This window comes from Cetorhinus maximus, chromosome 1 (assembly GCF_964194155.1).
Source record: "Cetorhinus maximus chromosome 1, sCetMax3.hap1.1, whole genome shotgun sequence".
Lineage (NCBI taxonomy): Eukaryota > Metazoa > Chordata > Chondrichthyes > Lamniformes > Cetorhinidae > Cetorhinus > Cetorhinus maximus.
Window position 1 is genome coordinate 241,626,902 of NC_135879.1, and position 24,571 is coordinate 241,651,472.

The following is a 24,571-nucleotide window of genomic DNA, read 5'->3' on the forward strand; positions in this document are numbered from 1 at the left end:
AGGTCTTAGACAGCGACCCTTCCCCATTGCGCCTTTGCGGCAGCTGCCCCAAGCTTTAGTGCGTCCCTCAGCACGTAGTCCTGGACTTTGGATTGTGCCAGTCCGCAACAATCGGTCGGGGACAACTCTTTGCGCTGGAAGACCAACAAGTTTCGGGCAGACCAAAGCGCGTCTTTCACCGAGTTGATGATCCTCCAGCTGCAGTCGATGTTTGTCTCGGTGTGTGTCCCTGGGAACAGCCCGTAGAGCACAGAGTCCTGTGTCACAGAACTGCTCGGGATGAACCTCGACAGCAACCACTGCATCTCTCTCCAGACTTTCTTTGCAAAGGCACAATCCACAAGGAGGTGAACAACGGTCTCTTCCCCACCACAGCCACCTCGAGGGCAACGTGCAGAGGGGGTGAGCCTCCTGGCGTGTAGGAAGGATCTGACGGGGAGGGCCTTTCTCACCACCAGCCAAGCTACGTCTTGGTGCTTGTTGGAAAGTTCTGGCGATGAGGCATTCTGCCAAATGACTTTGACAGTCTGCTCGGGGAACCATCCCACAGGGTCCACCCTCTCCTTTTCCCTCAGGGCCTCTAGGACGTTACGTGCTGACCACTGCCTGATGGACTTGTGGTCAAAGGTGTTTTTCTGCATAAATTTTTCCACCAGGGACAGGTGGTACGGCACGGTCCAACTACTTGGAGCGTTCCGCGGCAGCGTGGCCAGACCCATCCTTCGCAACACCGGGGACAGGTAGAACCTCAGCACGTAGTGACACTTGGTGTTTGCGTACTGAGGGTCTACGCACCGCTTGATGCAGCCACACACAAAGGTGGCCATCAGTATGAGGGCGATGTTGGGCACGTTTTTTCCCCCTTTATCTAGAGGCTTGTACATCGCGTCCCTGCGGACACGATCCATTTTCGACCTCCAGATAAAGCGGAAGATGGCTCGAGTGATCGCCGTCGCGCAGGCTTGATGGAAAAATATACCATGTAAAACAGGGTGATTGTAGTATACAGCTGAAGTGAAGCTATGTGGAATGGGTATGCCACTTCAAGGTAGTTGTTATTATAGATATACTGGGGTGTCCATAACTACATTGCTGTTGGGCAGATCCTCAGGGCCGTTAGAGTGTAATTAGAAAGAACAATTGGAGTCAGGTTCAGTTATGGATCAGTTGGTAGCACTCTCATCTGAGAAGGCTGTGGCTTTAAGTCCCACTCAGAGACTTGAGCCAACAAATCATGGCTGACACTCCGGTGCAGTACTTAAGGGAGTGCTGCAATGTAGGAAGTACTGTCTTTCAGAAATGACCTTAATCTGAGGCCCCGTCTGCTCCCTTAGCTGGTTGTGTAAGATCTCATGGCACTAGTTTGAAGAAAAGCAGGGGAATTTCCCTCATATTCCTGGCTAATATTTACTCCTCAATCAACACCATAAGAACAGATTACCTGGTCATTATCACATGGATGTTTGTGGGAATGTGTTGTGTGCAAATTGTCTGCTGTGATTCCTACATTACAACAGTAACTTCTGAAAAGCACTTTGGAACATCTTGAGGTTCTAAAAGGAACTATATAAACGTGTGTCTTTTTTTAAAAATTGCTTCTCTCTAGATTAACAGCTTGTACGTGCTAAATCCCTCAAAAGAAGCCCAACAGGAAATACTCATTGGGCCAGTTTAAATATCTTGGCGTTAACTGCCTTATTAACAAGAAGAATCAAACTGTCATGTTATACAGCATACCCTTTTTAATATGTGCTGCTCTTAACATGATAGCAGTGCCCTCCTCCTGTACTTTTAATTGCGTTTCTCCTCATGGTGTTGGTCGTCTGCCCAGAACCACTCTGCACGGACAGAACAGCGCTCGAACTTTATCTACACGTTCTGTTCTTTTAAACACCTGGATAATGTTTCCCATTAGTCTTTCCTCCGGTGATAAGTTAGTGAGTTTGATGATACAGGAGGACCTCTTAAACTTCAGAGATAAAAACAAAAAACTACTGCGGATGCTGGAAATCCAAAACAAAAACAGAATTACCTGGAAAAACTCAGCAGGTCTGGCAGCATCGGTGGAGAAGAAAAGAGCTGACGTTTCGAGGACTCGAAATGTCAACTCTTTTCTTCTCCGCCGATGCTGCCAGACCTGCTGAGTTTTTCCAGGTAATCCTCTTAAACTTCAGTTGCACAACTGCAGGTCACAAGTACAGAAGAAACAAGCCTCCAGTGGCAGACCAAAATTTTGTTGCCTCTTTTCACAGAACCTTTGTCCTGATAGATTTTTTTTTAAAAAACAGCACTTGTCTCTTTAGGAACTGGTTAAAGATTGGATTGGAGGCTATGCAGACAAGTCTTAGATAAATGATTCTCATGCTTATCAACAACACAAAGTCCTGGGTCTACTAACTTCAAAATGTTAATGAAAAGGAACTGGGAATAGCTGGGAACCAATACATAGAGAGGCAAATTAGATGCATATATGTGGGAATGGTTGAGAGAGGTGAGTGACCTTTTTTCATTCCATACATTCCTACCACCTCATGTTCTTAAATTTGTGCAGTTGCAACTCTGTTTGACAGTTTGTTCTTTAAGACTTAATATGTGAATAGTCATTTGATAGTACAGAACTTGAGTATTGCTAAAAAAAAAGAGACCTGTTGAAGCTTTTTGTCTTGCATGCTTCAGGACCTCAAGAATACCAGTATAGGGGGCAGGCAACAATATTGGTATTCTTGCGAAGTGTCCTGAAGAGTGCAAGACGAAAAGCTTCGGTATCTCTCTTTTTTCAGCAATGCTTACTATGTGGTGTGAAATGGAGTGGAGATCCACAAGAGTAACCTCCAACGGCTGTGGACAATGTTAGCAACATTTCCAAACTCTCTTGTCAAGTTGGAGATTAGTTGAGTTTACAGAGATAGCTGATGAGAGGTGATTGTTCTACCTGACCCTCCCCCACTTTTTCAACAGCATAAAACCCATCACATTTCCATCTCTCTTCAGTTCTGAAGAAGAGTCATGCTGGACACGAAATGTTAACTCTTTTTCTCTTTCCTCAGGTGCTGCCAGACCTGTTCAGTTTTTCCAGCACTTCCTGTTTTTATGTTCATGTTGGGTTTTCTTTTTGAACTAATTAACTGGCGCATTATGATGAAGATCCTGAAGGAACTTGAACCACAGCCGCCTTACTAAATATGCAGCTTTGAGTTTATCAGTGACTTAGGCAGTTTACGTTGGACTGCGAGCGATGACATTTAGTACTTGTCTGAATTAGAAATAGAAAGATTGAGTTTACTTGGAAACGTTCCTTTCACATCAAAAAGCGATTCACAGCCAATGCAATACGTTTGAAGTATACTATGCCCACGAAGCAAACTCTTGGTGGACAGCAAACTCCCACAGACAGTTGTGTTAATGACCAGTTGATTTGTTTGTTCGATTTGGTTTAAAGGTAGATGTTCGTCAGGACACTAGGATATCTCATTGCTATTCTTTTGCACCACACTAAACAGGCAGACGTGAATGCTATATCCAGAGCGTGGTGAGGCTGTGGAATTCACTACCATAGGGAGTGGTTAAGTTTAGATACCTTTAAGGAGATAGACAAGCATTTATGGTAGAAGGGAATAGAAGGTTTTGCTGATAGAGTTAGGTAAGGTTAGATAGGAGGCTTGAGTAGAGTATAAACGGTGGCATGTACTGCTGGGGCTGAATGACCTATTTCAGTGCTACATATTGTATGTAATTCCAAGCAAGAAGGCACCTCTGACAGTGCAACACACCCTCAGTCCAAGGCTGAATGGTTCCTCTACAATCTGTGCTTAATGCCCTGGAGTGGGTCTTGAACCTGAGGCCTTCAGACTCAGAAACAAGACTGTTTACCAAGTGAACCAAGCTGGCAGTTCCAGCCAAGGCGGTGGACATGTTTTTCTGAAGGGATCAGTTTTGTGGCGTGGCATTAGAGGGAGTTCACTGAATTGGAAATTCCATGTTCTTTTTGTTCCACTAAACCGCAAAAAATAGTGTCACCACATCTAATGGCTATATTAGAATAGTGGGTGGAGGCGGGAAGAGTATCAGTGATACATACCAATAAATCTCTATAAATGTCCTGGTGGCTTGCTGATCTCATCAGCCTGCTTACACTGCTGGGGCTCGGTTTCCCATGCATACTTGTGGGAGCCAAGAAATTCTGAGCGTAATTGACGCCATACACAATTGTTACTGTGCCATGTTCACACTGGCAGATTGCTGGTCATGATTTGCAGGGTTCGTGGGCTGATCAGAAGTCACAATTATTCCTCTTCACCTTTCCTCCAACTTCTCCTCCCCCGACCCTGTTCCAATTCAACTTCCTGTTTCCCCCAGGAATAGAAAGGGCAAGGTAGAAATGAATAAAATGTATTGCATTTTTATTTCTCTTTTCTCCTCTTTTCTGTTTGCGCTGAGATACAGAGCTGCATATTACGGGGAGTGGTGGTGGGGCGGTGGGGGGGAAGTTGGCCAGAAGCCAACTCGTTTATAAGCCAGGCCGCCCCGCAGCCCTGCACTGTGGGGTTAACAGTGGGATTTCCGCTCTTCACTGGCTGGCAGCTCCAGCAGTTCCGGCAGTGCCAAAATCTCATTAATGGTTGTTGCCGAACTGCCCAGTCCCCAATGGGCGTCAGAGTGAGATAAGTACAGGGTACTGGGCAGGCAAAGTTTGGCCAGCTTAGGGAGGGTGGATTTTAAAGAACGGGTGGGTAGGAAGAAAGGGGGGGATACTATCTGATAGGGGCTGTCCCAGATGCACAAAGGGAGAATACCCTGAAGATAGTACCCACCTTCTTTCCTGCCTGCTTAAAAACAGCTTGCCCATTCCTGCCCAACTGCCCAAGCCATCGGAATTATGACGTAGGCAGCCTATTATCTGGATCAATTGGCTTGTTAAGAAGCTCAATTGACCCTTGATTATTTATTTAAGTATGCTAGGCGGGCTGCTGATGTTGACACCCGACCAAGGGGTGTCAGCTGTGGCTCAGTTCATAGCACCCTCGCCTTTGAACCCGAGGGTTGTGGGTTCATGTCCCACTCCTGGAAACCAAGAACTGTGATTGTACTCGAAAGAGTTGCAATCTGTGACTGTTGATAACTCGAAAGAGTTTGACACCCGACCACCTACCGTGTCATGGAGCTGAGCTCGGAAAGGTGGTGGGCTGGGCACCCACCCGGTTTTATGACAAGGAAGTATTCAATGAACGGCATGGTACTAGGAAGTTCTGAAGAACAGAGGGACCTTGGCGTGTGTGTCCATAGATCTCTGAAGGCGGAGGGGCATGTTAGTGGGGTGGTGAAAAAGGCATATGGGACACTTGCCTTTATCAATCGAGGCATAGATTACAAAAGTAGGGAGATCAAGTTGGAGTTGTATAGAACCTTGGTGAGGCCACAGCTGGAGTACTGTGTACAGTTCTGGTCGCCACATTATAGGAAGGATGTGATTGCACTGGAGGGGGTGCAGAGGAGATTTACCAGGATGTTGCCTGGGATGAAACATTTAAGTTATGAAAACAGGTTGGATAGACTTGGGTTGTTTTCGTTGGAGCAGAGAAGACTGAGGGGCGACCTGATTGAGGTGTACAAGATTATGAGGGGCATTGACAGGGTGGATAGGGAGCAGCTGTTTCCCTTAGTTGAAGAGTCAGTCACAAGGGGCCATAAGTTCAAGGTGAGGAGCAGGAGGTTTAGGGGGGATGTGAGGAAAAACCTTTTTACCCAGAGGGTGGTGACGGTCTGGAATGCACTGCCTGGGAGGGTGGTGGAGGTGAGTGGCCTCACACCCTTTAAAAAGTACCTGGATGAGCACTTGGCACGTCATAACATTCAAGGCTATGGGCCAAGTGCTGGTAAATGGGATTAGGTAGGTAGATAGGTCAGGTGTTTCTCATGTGTCGGTGCAGACTCGATGGGCTGAAGGGCCACTTCTGCTCTGTGATTCTGTGATGTGCTCCCCGCCGAAAACACACCACTGGGAGCACGTAAAATCCAGCCCACAGCTTCAGGAGATTTTCAGTGTCTCCCCAAATTGTCCATCCTTTTGGTGTAAGCCCAGCACGAGTGTCCTGATGTTGTTTAACACGTGAGGAGGGATCGCAGTCAAGACTATTTTTGCTGGTTGTCCACACTTTTGAATGGTGGGGTGGGGGGGGGGGCCTTTGCATGGTGATCACAGACACGAAAGTTGACTGATTATCCCTTTTAAATATAAAAGCAAAATACTGCGGATGCTGGAAATCTGAAATGAAAACAGAAAATACTGGAAAAACTCCACAGGCCTGACAGCATCTGTGGAGAGAGAAACAGAGTTAACATTTTGAGTCTTTATGACCCTGAAGGAGGGGAGGTGGTGGCGTAGTGATATTGTCACTGGACTAGTGATCCAGAGACCCAAGGTGATGCTCTGGGAACCAGGGTTCAAATCCCACCACAGCAGATAGTGGAATTTGAATTCAATAAAAAATCTGGAATTAAAAGTCTGATGATGACCATGGCGGTTGTCGTAAAAACCTATCTGGTTCACTAATGTCCTTTAGGGAAGGAAATCTGCTGTCCTCTGAACAAGGACAATTAATGCTGGCCTAGTCAGCGATGCCCAAGTCCCATGAACGAATATTAAAAAAAGACTCGAAACAAAGACTCTGTTTCTCTCTACAGATGCTGTCCAGCATTTTCTGTGATTATTCCTTCTCCTGTTCTTGAACTGATGAAACTGATTATTTTGCCTTAAGGCCACCGTAGATGAGATCATTCAGGAATAGAACTTGTGACCTTCTGGTTTATATGGCTCAGCACTACATCATGCCATCATGGGGAGATGCCCTTTGCTGACGCAGATAAGTTTGAGGACGTTTACATTTAAACTTAAATGGGAAGTGCCTGAAAGAAGCATGCCTTGGTGACATGGCTGACACATGGCTTTGCCTATCACTATCAGATTGTGTCGTTGTTTTTACCAGTAGTGTAATCAAGCTTGGCATTTCTCAACGGGCCCAGCTGTATGTTTTTGATGTCAAACCATTTAGGGAAAAAGCCTCTCACTTTTAACACTGATTGCCCATTTCCTCTCCCCTGCCGAGGAACATGACCATTGGAACCTTGCCCTTCTCGTCTGACGTAAGCAGTTTCCGCACCTCATGGGCCAACAGCACATCTAAATTCCATCGACGTGCAGCTCAACAGATATGAAGGTTGCTCTTTGTTGTGTTGTTTTTTTGCTTAGCTCCCTATGACTTTTTAATGGTTCTGAAGGGAACAAACAATGATCAATGAGATGGCCTGATTGTACCAATAAGTGGATGTTTTTGACGTGGTAGTCTTTTGGTATCAGCCAAAGTTCCTTTACTTTTTATAGTGCGGTGACGACGGGCCAGCCCATTTGATGAATTGGGTTTAATGGGTCCGGGTGTTGCTGTTTTCAAAGATGTACGTGCAAAAAACAGTTCCTGCAAACAACAGAACAGGAGCATGGTCACCTTGTGGAATGGAGTACTTTGAGTCCTTTGCTTCCCTTTCCACTCAGAACATAGATACAGGGATAGGTCATTCAGCCCCTCGAATCTGTTCTGACTTTCGTTTAAATCATGGCCGAGCTACATCTCAGCTCCATTTTCTTAGCTTCATGTCCCTTGATACTCATACCTAGCAAAGATTGATCAACCTCAGTCTCAAAACTCCAATTGACCTCCAAGCATCCACAACCTTTTAATGGTGGGGGGGGTGGCAGGGACAAGAATGACAGATTTCTTCTACCTTTGCTTGGAAAGAATGCTTTGTGATTTTTCCCCTAAGTGGTCCAGCTCTAATTTTAATATCCCGGCCCCGTATTTTTGAATCCGCCGCCAAAGGAAATACTTTAGCTACTTTTTCCACAAAGTCTAATCCTTTCAGCATGTGTAACACCCTCAGTCAGATCATGCCCAATCTTTTAAGGGAATGCAAGCCACATTCATGCAACCTGTTATCATAATTTAACTCATTAAGCCCCAGTAACATTCCAAAGGATAATGGTGTTGTGGAATACATGAAAGGATATTGAAGAGGTAACAGCAGATTCAAGGGGCAAAATCCTGGTTGGCTGTGGACTGAAAACGGTAGGAATAGACTGATCATTTTTGGGTTGGCAGGTACATATTTGGGCCCTGCTATAACGTGGTCCTCTATAGCATGGAACTTAGTATCCTACCCCCATGACAAACACAGCCACCCACTTTTTAAAAAGCACTTGCTTTACTAACTTATTTTGGAGCATGATGAAATTGAAGCGACAAGCATGCTCCTGACACTGGAGGGATCAAGTCTGAGCACCAGGCACCTGTAAAAGACATAACTCTGAAATAACCTGGTATCACCTATAGCGTGGTTTCAAGATATGGACCCCGTGGACTGCATTATAGCGGGTTGGGAAGTGGTGCAAGTATAAGTGCTTGGGCTTTACTACATCAATGACTTAGATGAGGAGATTAAGTATAATATATCCAGCTTTATTGACTTTATACGAGAGCAGGAATACACCAACAGTTGGTGCTGCTTTGCTGTAATGTTGCATTTAGTAGCTGTGATAATTGATTTACAGAGGTTACGAACAGATTATTTCAGACTGCCTGAAGCTTCTTCGTGTTTCGTCTTCAAGGTGAAGGTAACCATGTTCATCAGCTGTGGTGTTTGGTAGGAACAGAAGGATATAGGAACAGGAGTAGACCATTTGGCCCTTCGAGCTTGCTCCACTATTCAATAGGATCATGGCTGATTTGGTTGTGGTCTCAGCTTCACTTTCCTGTCTGACCCCCAGAATCCTTGACTCCCAAACAAAAATCTGCTAACCCTGCCTTGAATAAATTCAAAGACCCAGCCTCCACCACTCCCTGGCGAAGAGAATTCCACACATCAATGACCCTTTGGGAGCAAGGCATCCCTGTTTAACTCCACTAGTGGCTGGGAATGGGTCAGAAGAGTCACATCCAGGATATACGTAAGCATGCTGTCATGGAACTATTGAACCATTGTGATATATTTCTCAGGGCAGCTGAATTTCTCCAGTGCATTCCAAAGGCTTTCACAGCTGACAGTGTTAAAGGCCTTGGTCAGGTCTATTGTGTAGAGGTCCAAGTTCTGCTCCTGACATTTCTCCGTGGAACTTTCTAACTGAAAACACCCTATCAGTGGTTCTTTGACCTTTTCTGAAACCGCACTGACTCTCCGGCAGCAGATCCTTGTTGGGATGTTGCACTGATGGTTCAGAAGGTTTTGTCAGTGATAGAGAGGAGTGAGATCCTTCTGATTGTCGCAAGATCGGTGAGCTTCTTTCTGCTCGTACAGGTGCACAGTGGATGCATTTCATATTCTTGCGGGATGGTTCCTTGCTCCCACATAGCCCCAAAAGAGTTCAGTGAGCTTCTTGACCAGGCATTGACATCAAGCATTGTAGATTTAAGCTGGGTTAGTCTCAGCTCCAGGAACTTTGCTGCTCCACAGGAGTTTGATTGCGTTCATCACTTCTAACAACATGGAAGGGTTATCAAGAGTCTAGTTGGTGGTAGCCTGTTGGTTGTCTCTTCACTGATGGATGAAGGTCGATTGAGGCTGTGGTTAAAGTGCGCTGTCCATCCTTCTAGAATTTGGATTTTTCTGTGAGTAATGTTGACTTGTTGGCACTGAGGATTGGTTATGAACTGTTAGACTGGGGCTTGTAGATAGATTTTAGAGCATTCAAAACCTCTTCCAGTCTTTCTGGCCAGCAAAGAGAGGTAGGACAAAGGGCCTCAAGAACAGTGGAGCACACTATATCCCTGAAGCTTGCTCAGTCATCCTCAATGTAGTGAGGGTCTGTTTTTATTGTACACAGGTGACTCTTGAATTTCTCTGAGAGAAACTCCTGAGACACTTTTGAACCTTTGTGCCCTGTGGGCATCTTGGAGGATAGATCTTGATATTTAGCTTAAGATGATAATGCCAGTCCAGCAGTCAGCACTGTACATGGCTTTCATTAAATGCACATGCTGCCTGTCCCTCTGCCTGGTGATGACATTGTTGATTAGATGCCAGTGCATAGTATTGGGGTGCAACCTTGTTGCGATTAGCGAGGTGGAAAATTTGTTGATGATCAAGAGCTCATGCTCAACACATACCTTGAGCAAGAGGAGACCATTAGTCTTAGAGCTGCCAACTTTTTTTTCCATGATCCCTTCCCATGCTGGTGATCTGTACCAACTCTTGCCTTTAAGTCACCAAGAGTGATAAGCTTGACTGACTTTGGCACAGTAGTAATCAAAGTGTGGAGGTCACCATAGAATTTATCCTTGACCTCATCAGGGTTGTCACGGTCGGAGTGTACACACTGATGAGAGTTGCTTGCCTGTTGCCGTGCAGGGGGCACTACCAGATGCCCATTAACACCCCTGGGAAGGCAAGTCAACTTACTGACGAGACGGTTCATGACAGTAAAGTGCATTTCTTCTTTTTCATGGCTGCTCCAAAAAAGATGTAACCTGCACTGACTTCCTTGAGCTGCTGTTCCTCAGGTGGACTCACTGAAGATGTGTGCTGAGCATGAACTCTTCATCACCAACACAGTTTTCAGCTTTCCTAATCACAGCAAGACATCCTGGATGTAACTCCGTTCCGTGCATTGGCATCTAATTGGCTATGTCATCACTAGACTAGGGGTGGGGTGGTGGTTGGTGGAGGTGCGACCTGAATGTCGTAACTAGCCAGCTTTCAACCAACAAGAGCATTTCTAGTCTGTTTGCTGTGGTGTTTTCCATGAGGGTGTGCACGTTCCATGTGCCAATGATGACCAGTGTCACCTTTATTTTTTGAGATTAACTTATGACCACGTTGATGGGATCCCTGCCAGCTGTGACTTACTGGCCAGGGAGGTGAAGCAGGCAATGTTTAGGGCATCTTTTCAAGCCCCTTTCTCATACAAAGGAGGTGAGTAGTGTGGTCCTGAAAAGGCTTGCTCAGTCAGCTGGGGGCTGCCGAGTTCCACTTCTGCTTCCTTCCACTGTAAAGTGCCCCATGGCCTGAGATGCCTGTGTACAGGTTGGCGGTTAAGCTCCCAGTGAATCCACACCTGCTGCTATGTTGCTTGTCCATCGCCACAGGACTTGTAATAAATAGAAAGATGATTATCATGAGTTGTGCGTGAATTGGATTATAGTGAGGGAGAGTTGTGCATCATCAACCTCATTATCTTGCCCTGACCTATCTTGGTCCAGTGGCAAGACCAATCTAGACGGTTGGAGATAGATCCAGATGCAGTGGGTGACCAGAATGTCTCGTTGAGCTCTTCATGTTCCACAACATGGTGCTGACCTGCCTTCAGGAAAGTCAGACCTTAGATTGGTCTCAACCACCCAGTCCACCAGAATCAGTCTCCGCATGCCAGGGTAGACAAATCCCTAAGTCGCCAAGGGTAGGAGACCCGATGGCTACCCTCACCTGGTTGGCCCGCCAGTCAAAGCGGTTGACCGGAAAGTGGCCTCTGTTGCACGTTAACAGTCACAGGTGAGAGTGAAGGTGAGGACCAATACAGAATGAGCTACTCCAAAGAGTGTGGTGAGTTCAGCTGCAAAGTCCTATTTCCCTCTTACATCCCCAGATGCAATGGGAAGAAATTTGTAAGAAATAGCAGAATAAATCAAAGAATAAGGGGTATGGTATGGGATATGTAAAATTCAGCCATGATCTTACTCAGTGGTGGAGCAGGCTTGAGGGGCTGTATGCTCTTTCAGTTAGGGTGTAGTGTCACATCTAACAGAAGGTGGAGTTGAGATGAAACTTCTCATGCAGCTAGAATAGCGTCAGCTAATTTATCGGTCAAGATAGAAGTAGAGCTTTGATTGACCAGATGGCTTCTTTTTAATCTCAAGTTCATGTCTTGAGGTGGTTTGGATCAGCAGAGACTTGGGGAAGTGATGATACTTTAGGAAGAAGTGAAGAAGAAACTGCCTGTTAAACTCTAGCTGCTTTGTGATTGCTGGTCAGCGCATTTGTTTGCAGTTTGAGTGAACTATATCTGTTTATATCCCATCATAATGAATCACTACCTGAACATAATTGATTTCCGGAGTTGGTGCATCCATAGCCATCTTGCTGAACCCCCACCCGAAACACGAGCTTAAGCCTAATCTCATTCTTCTTCCAAGAAACTCGCTCAATCAGATGATGCGTTACTGTTGTCCTGCTTGAGCCTCAAATCCCACTCCAGTTCACTGCCTGGACTTCGTACTTCTGTCTCTGAAGCATAGCTGATTCCTGGGAGGATGGAGTTGTTTTATGAGGAAAGTTTGAGTAGTCTGGGCCTATACACACTGAGTTTAGAAGAATGAAAGGTGATCTTATTGAATCATATAAGATTCTGAGGGAGGCTTGGCAGGGTAGATGGTAAGACGATATTTCCCCTCATGGGGGAATCTAGAAATAGGGGACACAGTTTAAAACTAAGGGGTCTGCCATTTAAAATGGAAATGAGGAAATCTCTCTGATGATGGTTAGTGTTTGGAATTTTCTTCCACAGAGAGTAGTGGAGGCTGGGTCATTGAATATATTCAAGGTTGAAATAGACAGATTTTTGCTCAACGAGGTTTAAGGGATGTTGGGGTGTGGGCAGGCAGGAAAGTGGTGTTAAGGCCACAATTAGATCAACCGTGATCTTTCCTGAATAGCAGTGCAGGCTTGAGGGGCTTATTATCATCTGTCTTTAACCCGATTTCACTCCCACTCCAATTGACACCTCATTCATGGCTTCCAGACCAGATTTTTCCAATTTCATCCTCATGGGTGCTGCACAAAGTTCCTGTTTCCATTATAAGCCTCCTTATTCATCAGTGCATTAAGTTCAAGATCCTGGTCTGCACACCCTCTCCAGCCTCATTCTTCATGACTCTGAAACTTCCTCCAGCCCCATGCCTCTGCTCACTCTTTGTTTTTTGACTTAGGTCTTGTGTGTTCTCTCCTCCTTCCACTTCACCATTGCTGAGAGCCTTCGGCTATTTTTCCCAGGCTATAACTCTCATCCAAAACCTCAAACATACCTCCTCCCTGACCAGAAACTGAACTGAACTAGTCATATAAATACTGTGACTACAAGAGCAGGTCAGAGACTAGGAATCCTGCGGCGAGTAACTCACCTCCTGGCTCCCCAAAACCTGTCCACCATCTACAAGTCAGGCATGTGATGGAATACTCTCCACTTGCCTGGATGAGTGCAGCTCCAACAGCACTAAAGAAGCTTGACACCATTCAGGACAAAGCAACCCGCTTGATTGGCACCACATCCACAAAAATTCACTCCCTCCACCATTGATGCACAGTAGCAGCAGTATGTACCATCTTCAAGATGCACTGCAGAAACTCACCAAGTTTCCTTAGACAGCATCTTCCAAACCCACAACCACTACCATCTAGAAGGATAAGGGCAGCAGATAGATGGGAACACCACTGTCTGGAAATTCCCCTCCAAATCACACAACATCCTGACTTGGAAATATATCACTGTTCTTTCACTGTCACTGGGTCAAAATCCTGGAACTCTCTTCCAACAGCACTGTGGGTATACCTACACTATATGGACTGCAGCAGTTCAAGAAGGCAGCTCACCACCACCTTCCCAAGGGTAATTAGGGATGGGAAATAAATGCTGGCCTAGCCAGTAAAGCCCACATCCCATGAATGAATAAAAAAAATCAGAAGTCACATGAAAACCCACCTTTTTCACTGCACATTTGACCAATGCTATAATTTTCCTCTTGCTTGGCTCTAATCTCCAACCACAAATTGTCTTTGGGCATTTTTCAACTTTAAAGGCATTTTGTAACGGAAGTTATTGGATAGATTCATTGCATTGCTAAAAGCAAAAAATTGCGGATGCTGGAAATCCAAAACAAAAACAGAAGCAGAAATACCTGGAAAAACTCAGCAGGTCTGGCAGCATCGGCGGAGGAGAGCACAGTTGACGTCTCGAGTCCTCATGACTCCTTGGACTCGAGACGCCAACTGTGCTCTCCTCCGCCGATGCTGCCAGACCTGCTGAGTTTTTCCAGGTATTTCTGTTTCTGTTTTTGCATTGCATTGCTAACCTAGAAGGTTCAGGAACCTTTTTTTGTTGTTGAAAGTTTATTTGTTGTTTATATTTCAGTTGGATGACCATTATAAGGGAGTTTGTAACTCCATTTTCTCCCTCCCCACTACTCCTTCCCTACCCAGCCAGAAGGCCAGTTGCACAATTGTTTCAAAAGCCACAAGCTTTGTTCTGTGGCCCCAGACCTTTCTCAGTATCTGCGCAAAGACTGCAGTGTGAAATGTGTGGGCACCTTTGTGCATCAGGCTGGCCGATTGCACTTGCTGCGGTCAACACTGTTACCGTCTGGTGGAGTCACTGTCGGTAACGGTCCCACAAATGTGTATCTAAGTCACCCTCTACCAGACCTGGCACCTCTAGCTATCGACACCGATGCTCTGCTCTCCAGCATCAAAATACCTCCACCCAGTTGAACACAAAATGAGGATTGAGCTACCCCGAGGTGAGTTTTAATTTTCCCAAAACAGCTTGTTTATATTTAAGGTTCTATGTAATTGAGAATTAACCCTGTGAATAGGATTTATCTGGTTTTCATTGATCCCATGCCACTGAAAATGTATGTCATTACCTCTTATTAAACCCAATCATCATTAATGGTAATGGAATCCAGAGACTGCAGAATAGCATATTTGAGATGATGTGGAGTTGCAGTAAGAACTCTTAAGGACTTAATGGTGTAATAACTCCAGGGTAATTGGCTCATGTTACCTTAATAGAGTTCTGAGAGTTGGTAACACTTACAGAAATTCATCTATCCACTAGGAGGTGCAGGAGAGAAAACAAAAATGAATTTGACCATGATGATTATAACTCCAATTTTAATTCTGATTAATAATTTGTGCTTGACAAGGTTGTAAGGATACTTCTTTTTGTACTTGCCCAAGATGGCACAGTAACATATTGGGCAACACTTATGCTACCTGTGAGCTTAATATTGTCTTCATTTCTGGGCATGGTTGTATGCATCACCTTACAGCCAAGTCAAGATTGGAAATTTGGCATGGGTATCTCTGAGCTGTCAAGTGTCAGCTGTAGCTCAGTAGTAAAACTTTAACCTCTGAATTAGCAACTGTGAGCTCAAGATTTATGCACATAATCAAACTCTTTCGAGTTATCAACAGTCACAGATTGCAACTCATTCGAGTACAATCACAGTTCTTGGTTTCCAGGCGTGGGACATGAACCCACAACCCTCTGATTCAAAGGCAAGGGTGCTATGAACTGAGCCACAGCTGACACCTCCCTATGCATATAATCAAGGTGCACACTTCAGTGTGGTCTGTACTGAGGGAGTCTTGATCAGAGGTACTTACTATTTGAAGAGGAGGAGGGGAATTCGCCCCGGTGTCCTCACCAATCGTTATCCTTCAACCAACAGCATAAGATGTGTTATCTGGCCCATATCTCAGTATGATTGTAATGCTGTGTGAAAATTGGCTCTGTGTTGTCCACATTACAACAGTGACTGCACTTAGTTGGCTGTAACCATTTTGGGGCATCCCAAGGTTGTGAAATGCACTGCATTAATGAAAGCCTTTTTCTCTTTTCATTCAGCAGTCACCCTTTTTGTTCATTGCAGTATTGTTGCATAGCTGACAAATGCAAGTGAAATTGCCCTTGTTAACAACCTAACTGATTTACAGAAAATGCTGGTCACTGAGCAGTTGATTGTGATCCACTAAATGTTGTAGTGAGTATGTCGCTGTTGCCAGCCTTCTAAAGCAGATATGATTACTTCTCGGCAACTTATCCTGCACATGGCGCTGTCTACCATAAAAGGAAAGAATAACCTCTCCTCCTCTTGCTTTCCATGAGTGAACTTTGTAATGTGCTTGAAAACGAGTGGATAGATGGTAGAGAGTTTAAATCTGTAATCTCATCTCTGGATTTAGTTGTGGTTTGTAAGCATCCTCTAAACCCTGGAGTTGTGATTACAGCCTTGAAAACAGTCCAGAACATCTGTAAATTTTAAATATAATATTTTTAGCTCTGAACTTCATGGGAGGTTTTCCTTTTCCTTGAGCTTTATTTCAAAAGAGCCAATTGTTTTAAGTAAATGTTTTATTGAGATAGAGCCCAAAGACCAATTTATAGGATGATGCAGCACGGGAAGAGGCCACTCGACATCTCATGTCTGTGCTTTGCACTAAATCTCTACTTATGCGTGGATATGACACCTTTAAAGTGAAAAAAAATTATGTCCCAAGACATTAATGTTGCCAAACCTGGTTGGTTGCATTCCTGGAGGTCAACCATGTAATACGTTCCTGCCATTGGCAATTGTTAATACCTTTCCCTTAGAAAGGTTGAGTCCCATGTGTGAGTCACAAGCCAGTTTATTACTCAGGTCTCTAGCATCCTTAAGATAATGCAAGATGATTACTTTATAGCCCACGAGAATTATTTTGTTTTATTAAATTTGAGGCACAACGTGGACAGAAGTGTTTTGATATCACCATTGTCCAGAAACTGAACTGAACTAGCCATATAAATACTATGGCTACAAGAGCAGGTCAGAGGCTAGGAATCATGTGACAAGTAACTCACTCCCTGACTCCCCAAAACTTGTCCACCATCTACAAGGCACAAGTCAGGAGTGCAATGGAATATTCCCCACTTGCCTGGATGAGTGCAGCTCCCAAAACACTCAAGGAGCTTGACACCGTCCAGGACAAAGCCGTCCGCTTGATTGGCACCACATCCACAAACATTCACTCCCTCCACCACCGACACACAGTAGCAGCAGTGTGTACCATCTACAAGATGCAGTGCAGGAATTCACCAAGGCTCCTTCGACAGTACCTTCCAAACCCATGACCACTACCATCTAAAAGGACAAGGGCAGCAGATAGATGGGAACTCCACCACCTCTATTTCCAAGTCACTCACCATCCTGACTTGGAAATATATCGCCGTTCCTTCACTGTTGCTGGGTCAAAATCCTGGAACTCTCTAACAGCACTGTGGGTGTACCTACACCACATGGACTGCAGCGGTTCAAGAAGGCAGTTCACCACTGCCTTCTCAAGGGCAATTAGGGATGGGCAATAATTGCTGGCCCAGTCAGCGACGCCCACATCCCATGAATGAATTTAAAAAAAATCATGTCCTAGATATATTTGTCCTGGAGTGCCCAAAAATCTATGGCGAGCTACTCATGTATATCAGCAACTTTGCATAGCTACACGGAGCTACTTTGTTGTAAATGGCTGGTTCTCACTTACATTACAAAATAAACTAGTTGAAAATGTGTGAGGAACAGGCCTTTTTTAAAAACAAAATTTTGACCTGTGCTGGTGGAAATCTGGAACTCTTCTTTCCCCCAAAAAACTGTTGAGGCTGCAGGGTGGGTGGGTTTGAGGGGGGGGGGGAGGGTGTGGGGTGCGAGGGGGTCATTAAAAAAATTCTAAACTGAAATTGGTAGATTTTTGGATATGAAGGGCTACAGAGCCGAGCCGGGAGGATGGAGTTGAGATACAGATCAGCCATGATCTAATTGAATGGTGGAACAGGCTCGAGGGCCTTCTCCTGTCCCTATGTTTCTACTTTATTCCAGGGACAGCAAATGAATCGATATCAACTGGTCGCGAGGTGCTGCAACCTTTTTAGAACTCTTTCCAGTCAGGGCAACTCTGCTGGGACAACCCTCGTTTGTTCTGCAACCAGTTTCTTTGCTATAGATTGTTATAGTGAGCAGAACGGAGGGCACCAAGCGCAAGGTGAATGTTTAAAATTGACTCCAGATTAGATACAGTGTGCTTCACGGGTTAGTTTACGAGACGCAGTGACGAATCAGGAGCAGTGTTTTTGACACACGTGCCAATGTATTAGATTTTTTTTTTCTTTTTTTTATGGGATGTGGGTATCACTGGCAAGGGGCATAGCAGGGCATTGGCCATTTGGCCCTTCAAACCTGCTCCATCATTCAATAAGGTCACGGCTGATCTGGTTGTGGTCTCAGCTCCACTCTCCTGTCTGCCCCCCATAGCCCTTGATTCCCTTGCATAACAAAAATCTGTCTAACTCTGCCTTGAATAAATTCAAAAACCCTGTCTCCATTAGTGGCAAGGCCAGCATTTGTTGCCCATCCCTAATTGAACTGAGTGGCTCGCTAGACGATTTCAGAGGACAGTTAAGATTCAACCACGTTGCTGTGGGTCTGGAGTCATATGTGGGCCAGATCAAGTAAGGACGGCAGATTTCCTTCCCTAAAGGGCATTAGTGAACCAGATGGGTTTTTATGACAGCCAATTTTTATGGTCACCATTATTTCCAAATTTATTAATTGAATTTAAATTCCACCAGCTGCTGTGGTGGAATTTGAACCCGTTTTCCCAGAGCATTAGCTGGGTCTCTGGACTACTAACTAGTCAAGCGACATTACCACTATGCTCCCATCTCGGTGCATGAGAAAAGGCGCTTAGTCACAAATTTACATTCAGAATAATAATCGTGTTTGCCAGTTTCAAAATGCGGCTGAAATTCTTATAAGCAATGGGCCTGAATTTCCTGGTGACTGGGTTTGCAACTGGTAACATCAGCAATGAGGAAACTTTGGTTTTAACTGCACCAGGAATGCAGGAATGAAGGTGCGAGTGGAATATGGGAAGTGTTCTGAGTGAGACCTGCATAAATGTGCACACAGAAGCTTATGATGCTACATACTTTTATCTCAAATGTGCTAGCAGCGGCGCATGCATGATCAGTCTTCCATTCTGGGGATCAGATGATTCACATCATGGAGACATAACCTGACAAAAAAGACACTGAGGCCAAGCAGGAGATTTTATGAGGGTTGACAAAAATTAGATTTGATCATTGCTAATCTGTATCTGAACATTTTACTGTATTTGTTCCATATCAATTCATACATTTGCCCAACAAATATTTTTGAACAAATAGCAAAATACTGCGGATGCTGGAAATCTGAAATATAAACAGAAAATGCTGGAAATGCTCAGCAAGCTAAAAAGATAGATGAAAGGCTACCGAGCTGAAATGAAAAATCTTTGAATCTAAATCTTGAAAATCTCAAGAGAGGGAGCTTTACTCTGTATCTAACCCCGTGCTGTACCTGTCCTGGGAGTGTTTGATGGGGACAGTGTAGAGGGAGCTTTACTCTATATCTAACCCCGTGCTGTACCTGTCCTGGGAGTGTTTGATGGGGACAGTGTAGAGGGAGCTTTACTCTGTATCTAACCCCGTGCTGTACCTGTCCTGGGAGTGTTTGATGGGGACAGTGTAGAGGGAGCTTTACTCTATATCTAACCCCGTGCTGTACCTGTCCTGGAAGTGTTTGATGGGGACAGTGTAGAGGGAGCTTTACTCTGTATCCAACCCCGTGCTGTACCTGCCCTGGGAGTGTTTGATGGGGACAGTGTAGAGGGAGCTTTACCCTGTATCTAACCTCATGCTGTACCTGTCCTGGGAGTGTTTGATGGGGACAGTGTAGAGGGAGCTTTACTCTGTATCTAACCCCGTGCTGTACCTGTCCTGGGAGTGTTTGATGGGGACAGTGTAGAGGGAGCCTTACTCTGTATCTAACCCCATGCTGTACCTGTCCTGGGAGTGTTTGATGGGGACGGTGTAGAGGGAGCTTTACTCTGTATCTAACCCCGTGCTGTACCTGTCCTGGGAGTGTTTGATGGGGACAGTGTAGAGGGAGCTTTACTCTGTATCTAACCCCGTGCTGTACCTGTCCTGGGAGTGTTTGATGGGGACAGTGTAGAGGGAGCTTTACTCTGTATCTAACCCTGTGCTGTACCTGTCCTGGGAGTGTTTGATGGGGACAGTGTAGAGGGAGCTTTATTCTGTATTCGTATTGTACCTTCCTTTGGAGCATTTGATGGGGACAGTTTAGTTAAGGGAGCTTTACTCTGTATCTAACCTGTGCAGTACCTGCCCTGGGAGTGTTGGATGGGACAGCATATAGGGAGCTTTACTCTGTATCTAACCCTGTGCTGTACCTGGGAGTGTTTGATGTTGTTACTGGCTGCCGGAAATGGAACACTGATATCCCTTGCCTTAATGTCCATTAACTCTCAAAGTTTAAATGTTAAAAATCTGTGTGTGATTTAATGGTAAGCAGTAACATTTCACAGCACTTTATCCTTTGTGGGACCATTATCCCGCAGGATTCCTTTAAGGCCAGTGACACAATTTAATAAAAGCTCTAATCCCAGTAAGGGAGGCCTGGTTACATGTGTTGAGGAAACAGGCCAAACCCAAAACATACAGATCTGGTATTGTCCTGATCATTTCCAACAGCTGCAGCACACCTGTCTTTTATAATAGGTATCTGCTCGGGAGCGTTTGATGTTTTTATGGAAGTGTTGCCTTGATTGACAGTGTTATTGATTGGTATGGATGTGGGCCATGCACTAAGTTTCACCTTCTCTCCTTTTCTTTTTGTGTGTGTATGTTGTTTCATGTGTCTGACAGGTACTAAGTGCCCAAGATCTGGTCGACTTTTCCCCTGTGTACAGATGTCTGCACATATATACTGCACTGGTAAGTCACTTGGCTCCAAATCATGCTATTCCAAGTGGGGTGGGGGATGGTGGTGAAGATGGTGAAAACTGACTGGAGATGTAGGAGGAATGAACATCTTTGATCCAGATCTGCAGAGATTTGCTCATCTGTCAGCACGATAGAGCAGTGAGTGTTTTCTCAGATATTTGGGAATCATGGCTTGAACCTCTCGCCTGTTTAGTGGCAGTGGGATTTAATATGATTGTGACACATGCTTTGTGGTGAGTATTTTCACACTGGTGGGAAAGGACACGTGTACCAACTGCGCTGAGGCTCGCGCTGCATTTCGAGCTTCAGATACTCTGTGTAAGTAACTGGCTTCTTATAAGAGGGCATTCCAGAAGTCATGTGACCCCATTAGAGTAAACAATGTGTCACAGGAGAGAAGAAATGTCCAAAGTCATGTTGAGGGATCCAGTTGCGCTGTTACACCAGAAACCATTATACAATTGGAAGGCTTTACAGAAATGATTCAGGTGTTCTTGCTTTACAATGGATTTAAAATAAATCAAAAGAGTTCAGAGTGATGGAATCTGAAATAAAAACAAATTCTAGAAACGTCCTTCAGTATCAGGAAAGGGAAAAGGCACATTAATGTTTCAGCTTGGTACGCTTTGTAGGAACCAAAGTATTAACCTGTATGACCTTGATCTAACCTGTGGACCTTCAGCTTGTTTCTGATTTCCATGACATAGTTACTGCAGTATATAGTGGAAGATTGGAGTGTGCTACTACACAGCCAGCAACTTCATAGAAATGCCAGCTTGTTACCTTGTGAAGTGTTCTTAGTCCTTGGTCCGAGGGAATATCACCACATCTGGGAAAGGTATCTGGCTACTGCTGATTGGCATTGCCACTGCTGTTTAAACCCTTGCCCACCTAGCAACACGACTTGGGAGTCAAATCGTGACATTCAGGCAACTGTCTCTCAAAGTGAGGAGTATTAAAGCTGTCACTTTCTTTTTATTTATTTCCAATTCTTACAGTCCGATCTAGCTGTTTAAGACAGAAAGTTTACTTCGGATCATCTATAACTTGTAGCGTTGCTTCTTTCGAATGCTGAAAGCAAGGCTGAGATGGGAAGGAAAGATACCACAAGCTTGGGCCTGCTGCACTAGTTTCTCGTGCTTCCCTCCTGCTTATCTGCAGGGTAAAAGTTCAGCTTTGTGCTGCAGATTGTGCCTCGAGGTCAGTCCATGGTCAGGGTCTTGGTGACAGAGGGTGTAGGTATCCGTAATTCCCACCGTCAGCAGCTGGAAGTTGGGAGAGACTGAGCTATCTGGGAATTGGTGCCACTGCCACAGGAAGCCCTGAACTCTCTCAGGAAGGTCAAAAGTGGCAAAATGTTAGCCCACGGGGTCAGTGGCAGGGCAGCAGCAAGCAAGCTTCAAATCTTTTCATTTATCTATTGTTCCCGGTAAGGCTGTAAAAAGAACACTCATTTGTGCCCTTCATAGAAATCTGAAGAGTTTCCTCAGTTAGCAATCATTTCCTGAGTCCGTCAGTTCGCGTAAATAGCTGAAAGTAGTTTGTGCAAAGAGCCAGTATCTTAACAACTCTCGCAAAAACAGGATAACAATTAGATGGGTGAAATAATCGTACATTAAGCCTTAAGCATTGCGGGTCTATATGTCTACTTTTTAAGCATGATTTTTTAAAATAAGTTTTGTTTCCTGTCCCAGTTTCCCCACTCTCCTGAAGACGCTGACTATTACTGGGATTCGGTTTGGTAGCTGTCATAACGGGCAATTTAATTTTCTTTCTTCTACCCCTCACCTACCCACTTACTCTCACCCTTATGGGGATCATGTCACCAATGGCCTCCCAATACAAGTTGAGATCGGCTTCACTAATTTGTGTGTGGAATTAGACGAGCCAATGTCTCTATTACTGGGTCCATGGTATTCTCTATTTTTCTTTAATTTTTACTTTACTTTCCTTATTTTTCTTCTTTTTTTCCTAACTAACTGATGATGCCGGGGTGCGGTTCCAAGCGCACTGCTCAGTTTATGTCCCCATGACCAAGAAAACCTTCTTCCTTTTCTCAAAGAAAGGAAGATAAAACTTCCATTGATATAGTTCCAAAACACTTCATGGGCAATGAATTACCTTTAAAGTGTAGCCACTGTTCACGGGAGCACAAAAAGTCGGAGCAGGAGTAGAGCATGCGGCCCGTCAAGCCTGCTTGGCCATTCAGTAAGATAATGGCTAATCTCGGACTTCAACTCCACTTTCGCACCTGCTCCCCATATCCCTTGACTCCCTGAGAGACCAAAAATCTGTCTATCTCAGCCTTAAATATATTCAACGATGGAGCATCCACAACCCTCTGGGGTAGAGAATTCCAAAGATTTAGCACCCTTTGAGTGAAATAATTTCCTCTCATCTCAGCCCTAAATGATCGGCCCCTTATCCTGAGACTGTGCCTCCGTGTTTCAGATTCCCCGACCAGCGGAATCAATCTCTACGCATCTACCCTATCGAGCTCCTTCAGAATCATGTATGTTTCAATGATTGTCTCTCATTCTACTAAACTCCAGAGAACATAAGACCCATAAGATGTAGGAGCAGAAGCAGGCCATTTGGCCTATCGAGTCTGCACCGCCATTCAATGAGATCATGGCTGATCTGATAATTCTCAACTCCACTTTCCTGTCTTTTCCCCATAACCTTTGATTCCCTTACTGATTAAAAATCTGTCTATCTCCTCCTTGAATGTACTTAACGACCCAGCTTGTACAACCCTCTGCGGTAAAGAATTCCACAGATTAACTACTACCTGAGAGAAGAAATTCCTCCTCATCTCTGTTTTAAATAGGCGACCCCTTACTCTGAGATTACACCCTCTGATCCTAGACTCTCCCACAAGGGGAAACAACCTCTTAGCATTTGCCCTGTCATGCCCCCTAAGAATCTTATATGTTTCAGAATCCAACCATCGCCCCTTGATGTTCAATGGCATTACCGTCACTCAGTCCCCCACTATCAACATCCTGGGGGTTACCATTGACCAGAAAGTGAACTGGAATAGCCATATAAATACTGTCGCTACAAGAGCAGGTCAGAGGCTAGGAATCATGCGACGAGTAACTCACCTCCTGACTCCCCAAAGCTTGTCCGCCATCTACAAGGCACAAGTCAGGAGTATGATGGAATACTCACCACTTGCCTGGATGAGTGCAGCTCCCACAACACTCAAGAAGCTTCACACTGTCCAGGACAAAGCAGCCTGCTTGATCGGCACCACATCCACAAATGTTCACTCCCTCCATCACTGATGCACAGCAGCAGCAGTGTGTACCATCTACAAGATGCAGTGCAGGAATTCACCAAGGCTCCTTCGACAGCACCTTCCAAACCGATGACTACTACCATCTAGAAGGACAAGGGCAGCAGATAGATGGGAACACCACCACCTGGAAATTCCCCTCCAAGTCACACATCATCCTGACTTGGAAATATATCACTGTTCCTTCACTGTTGCTGGGTCAAAATACTGGAACTCCCTTCCTAACAACACTGTGGGTGTGCCTACACCACATGGACTGCAGCGGTTCAAGAAGGCAGCTGACCACTACCTTCTCAAGGGCAACAAGGGATGGGCAATAAATGCTAGCCCAGCCAGCGAAGCCCATGTCCCGTGAATGAATAAAAAAAAACATTGCCTCTCATTCTTCTAAACTCCAATGAGTACAGGCCCAACCTACTCAACCTCTCCTCATAAGAAAATCCTTCCTTACCCGGAATCAATCTAGTGAACCTTCGCTGGACTGCCTCCAATGTCATACATCTTCCCTTAGATAAGGGGAGCAAAACTGTTCACAGTATTCGAGGGGTGGTCTAACTAGTACCTTGTATAACTTTAGCAAGACTTCCCTATTTTTATACTCCATTCCCTTTGAAATAAAGGCCAACATTCCATTTGCCTTCCCT

The 24,571-nt window shown here is 44.9% G+C and overlaps 1 protein-coding gene across 3 annotated transcripts in view; it reads left to right on the forward strand.

Moving 5' to 3' along the window:
• The window catches only part of LOC144688399 (exocyst complex component 6B), a 623,897-nt gene that overhangs the window by 257,823 nt on the left and 341,503 nt on the right, over window positions 1-24,571 (forward strand). For all 3 annotated transcript variants that reach the window (XM_078554888.1, XM_078554897.1, XM_078554904.1), the window contains exon 8: window positions 20,549-20,617. In XM_078554888.1, coding sequence (XP_078411014.1) covers window positions 20,549-20,617 — 69 coding nt within the window. The remainder of the gene's footprint in view (window positions 1-20,548; window positions 20,618-24,571) is intronic.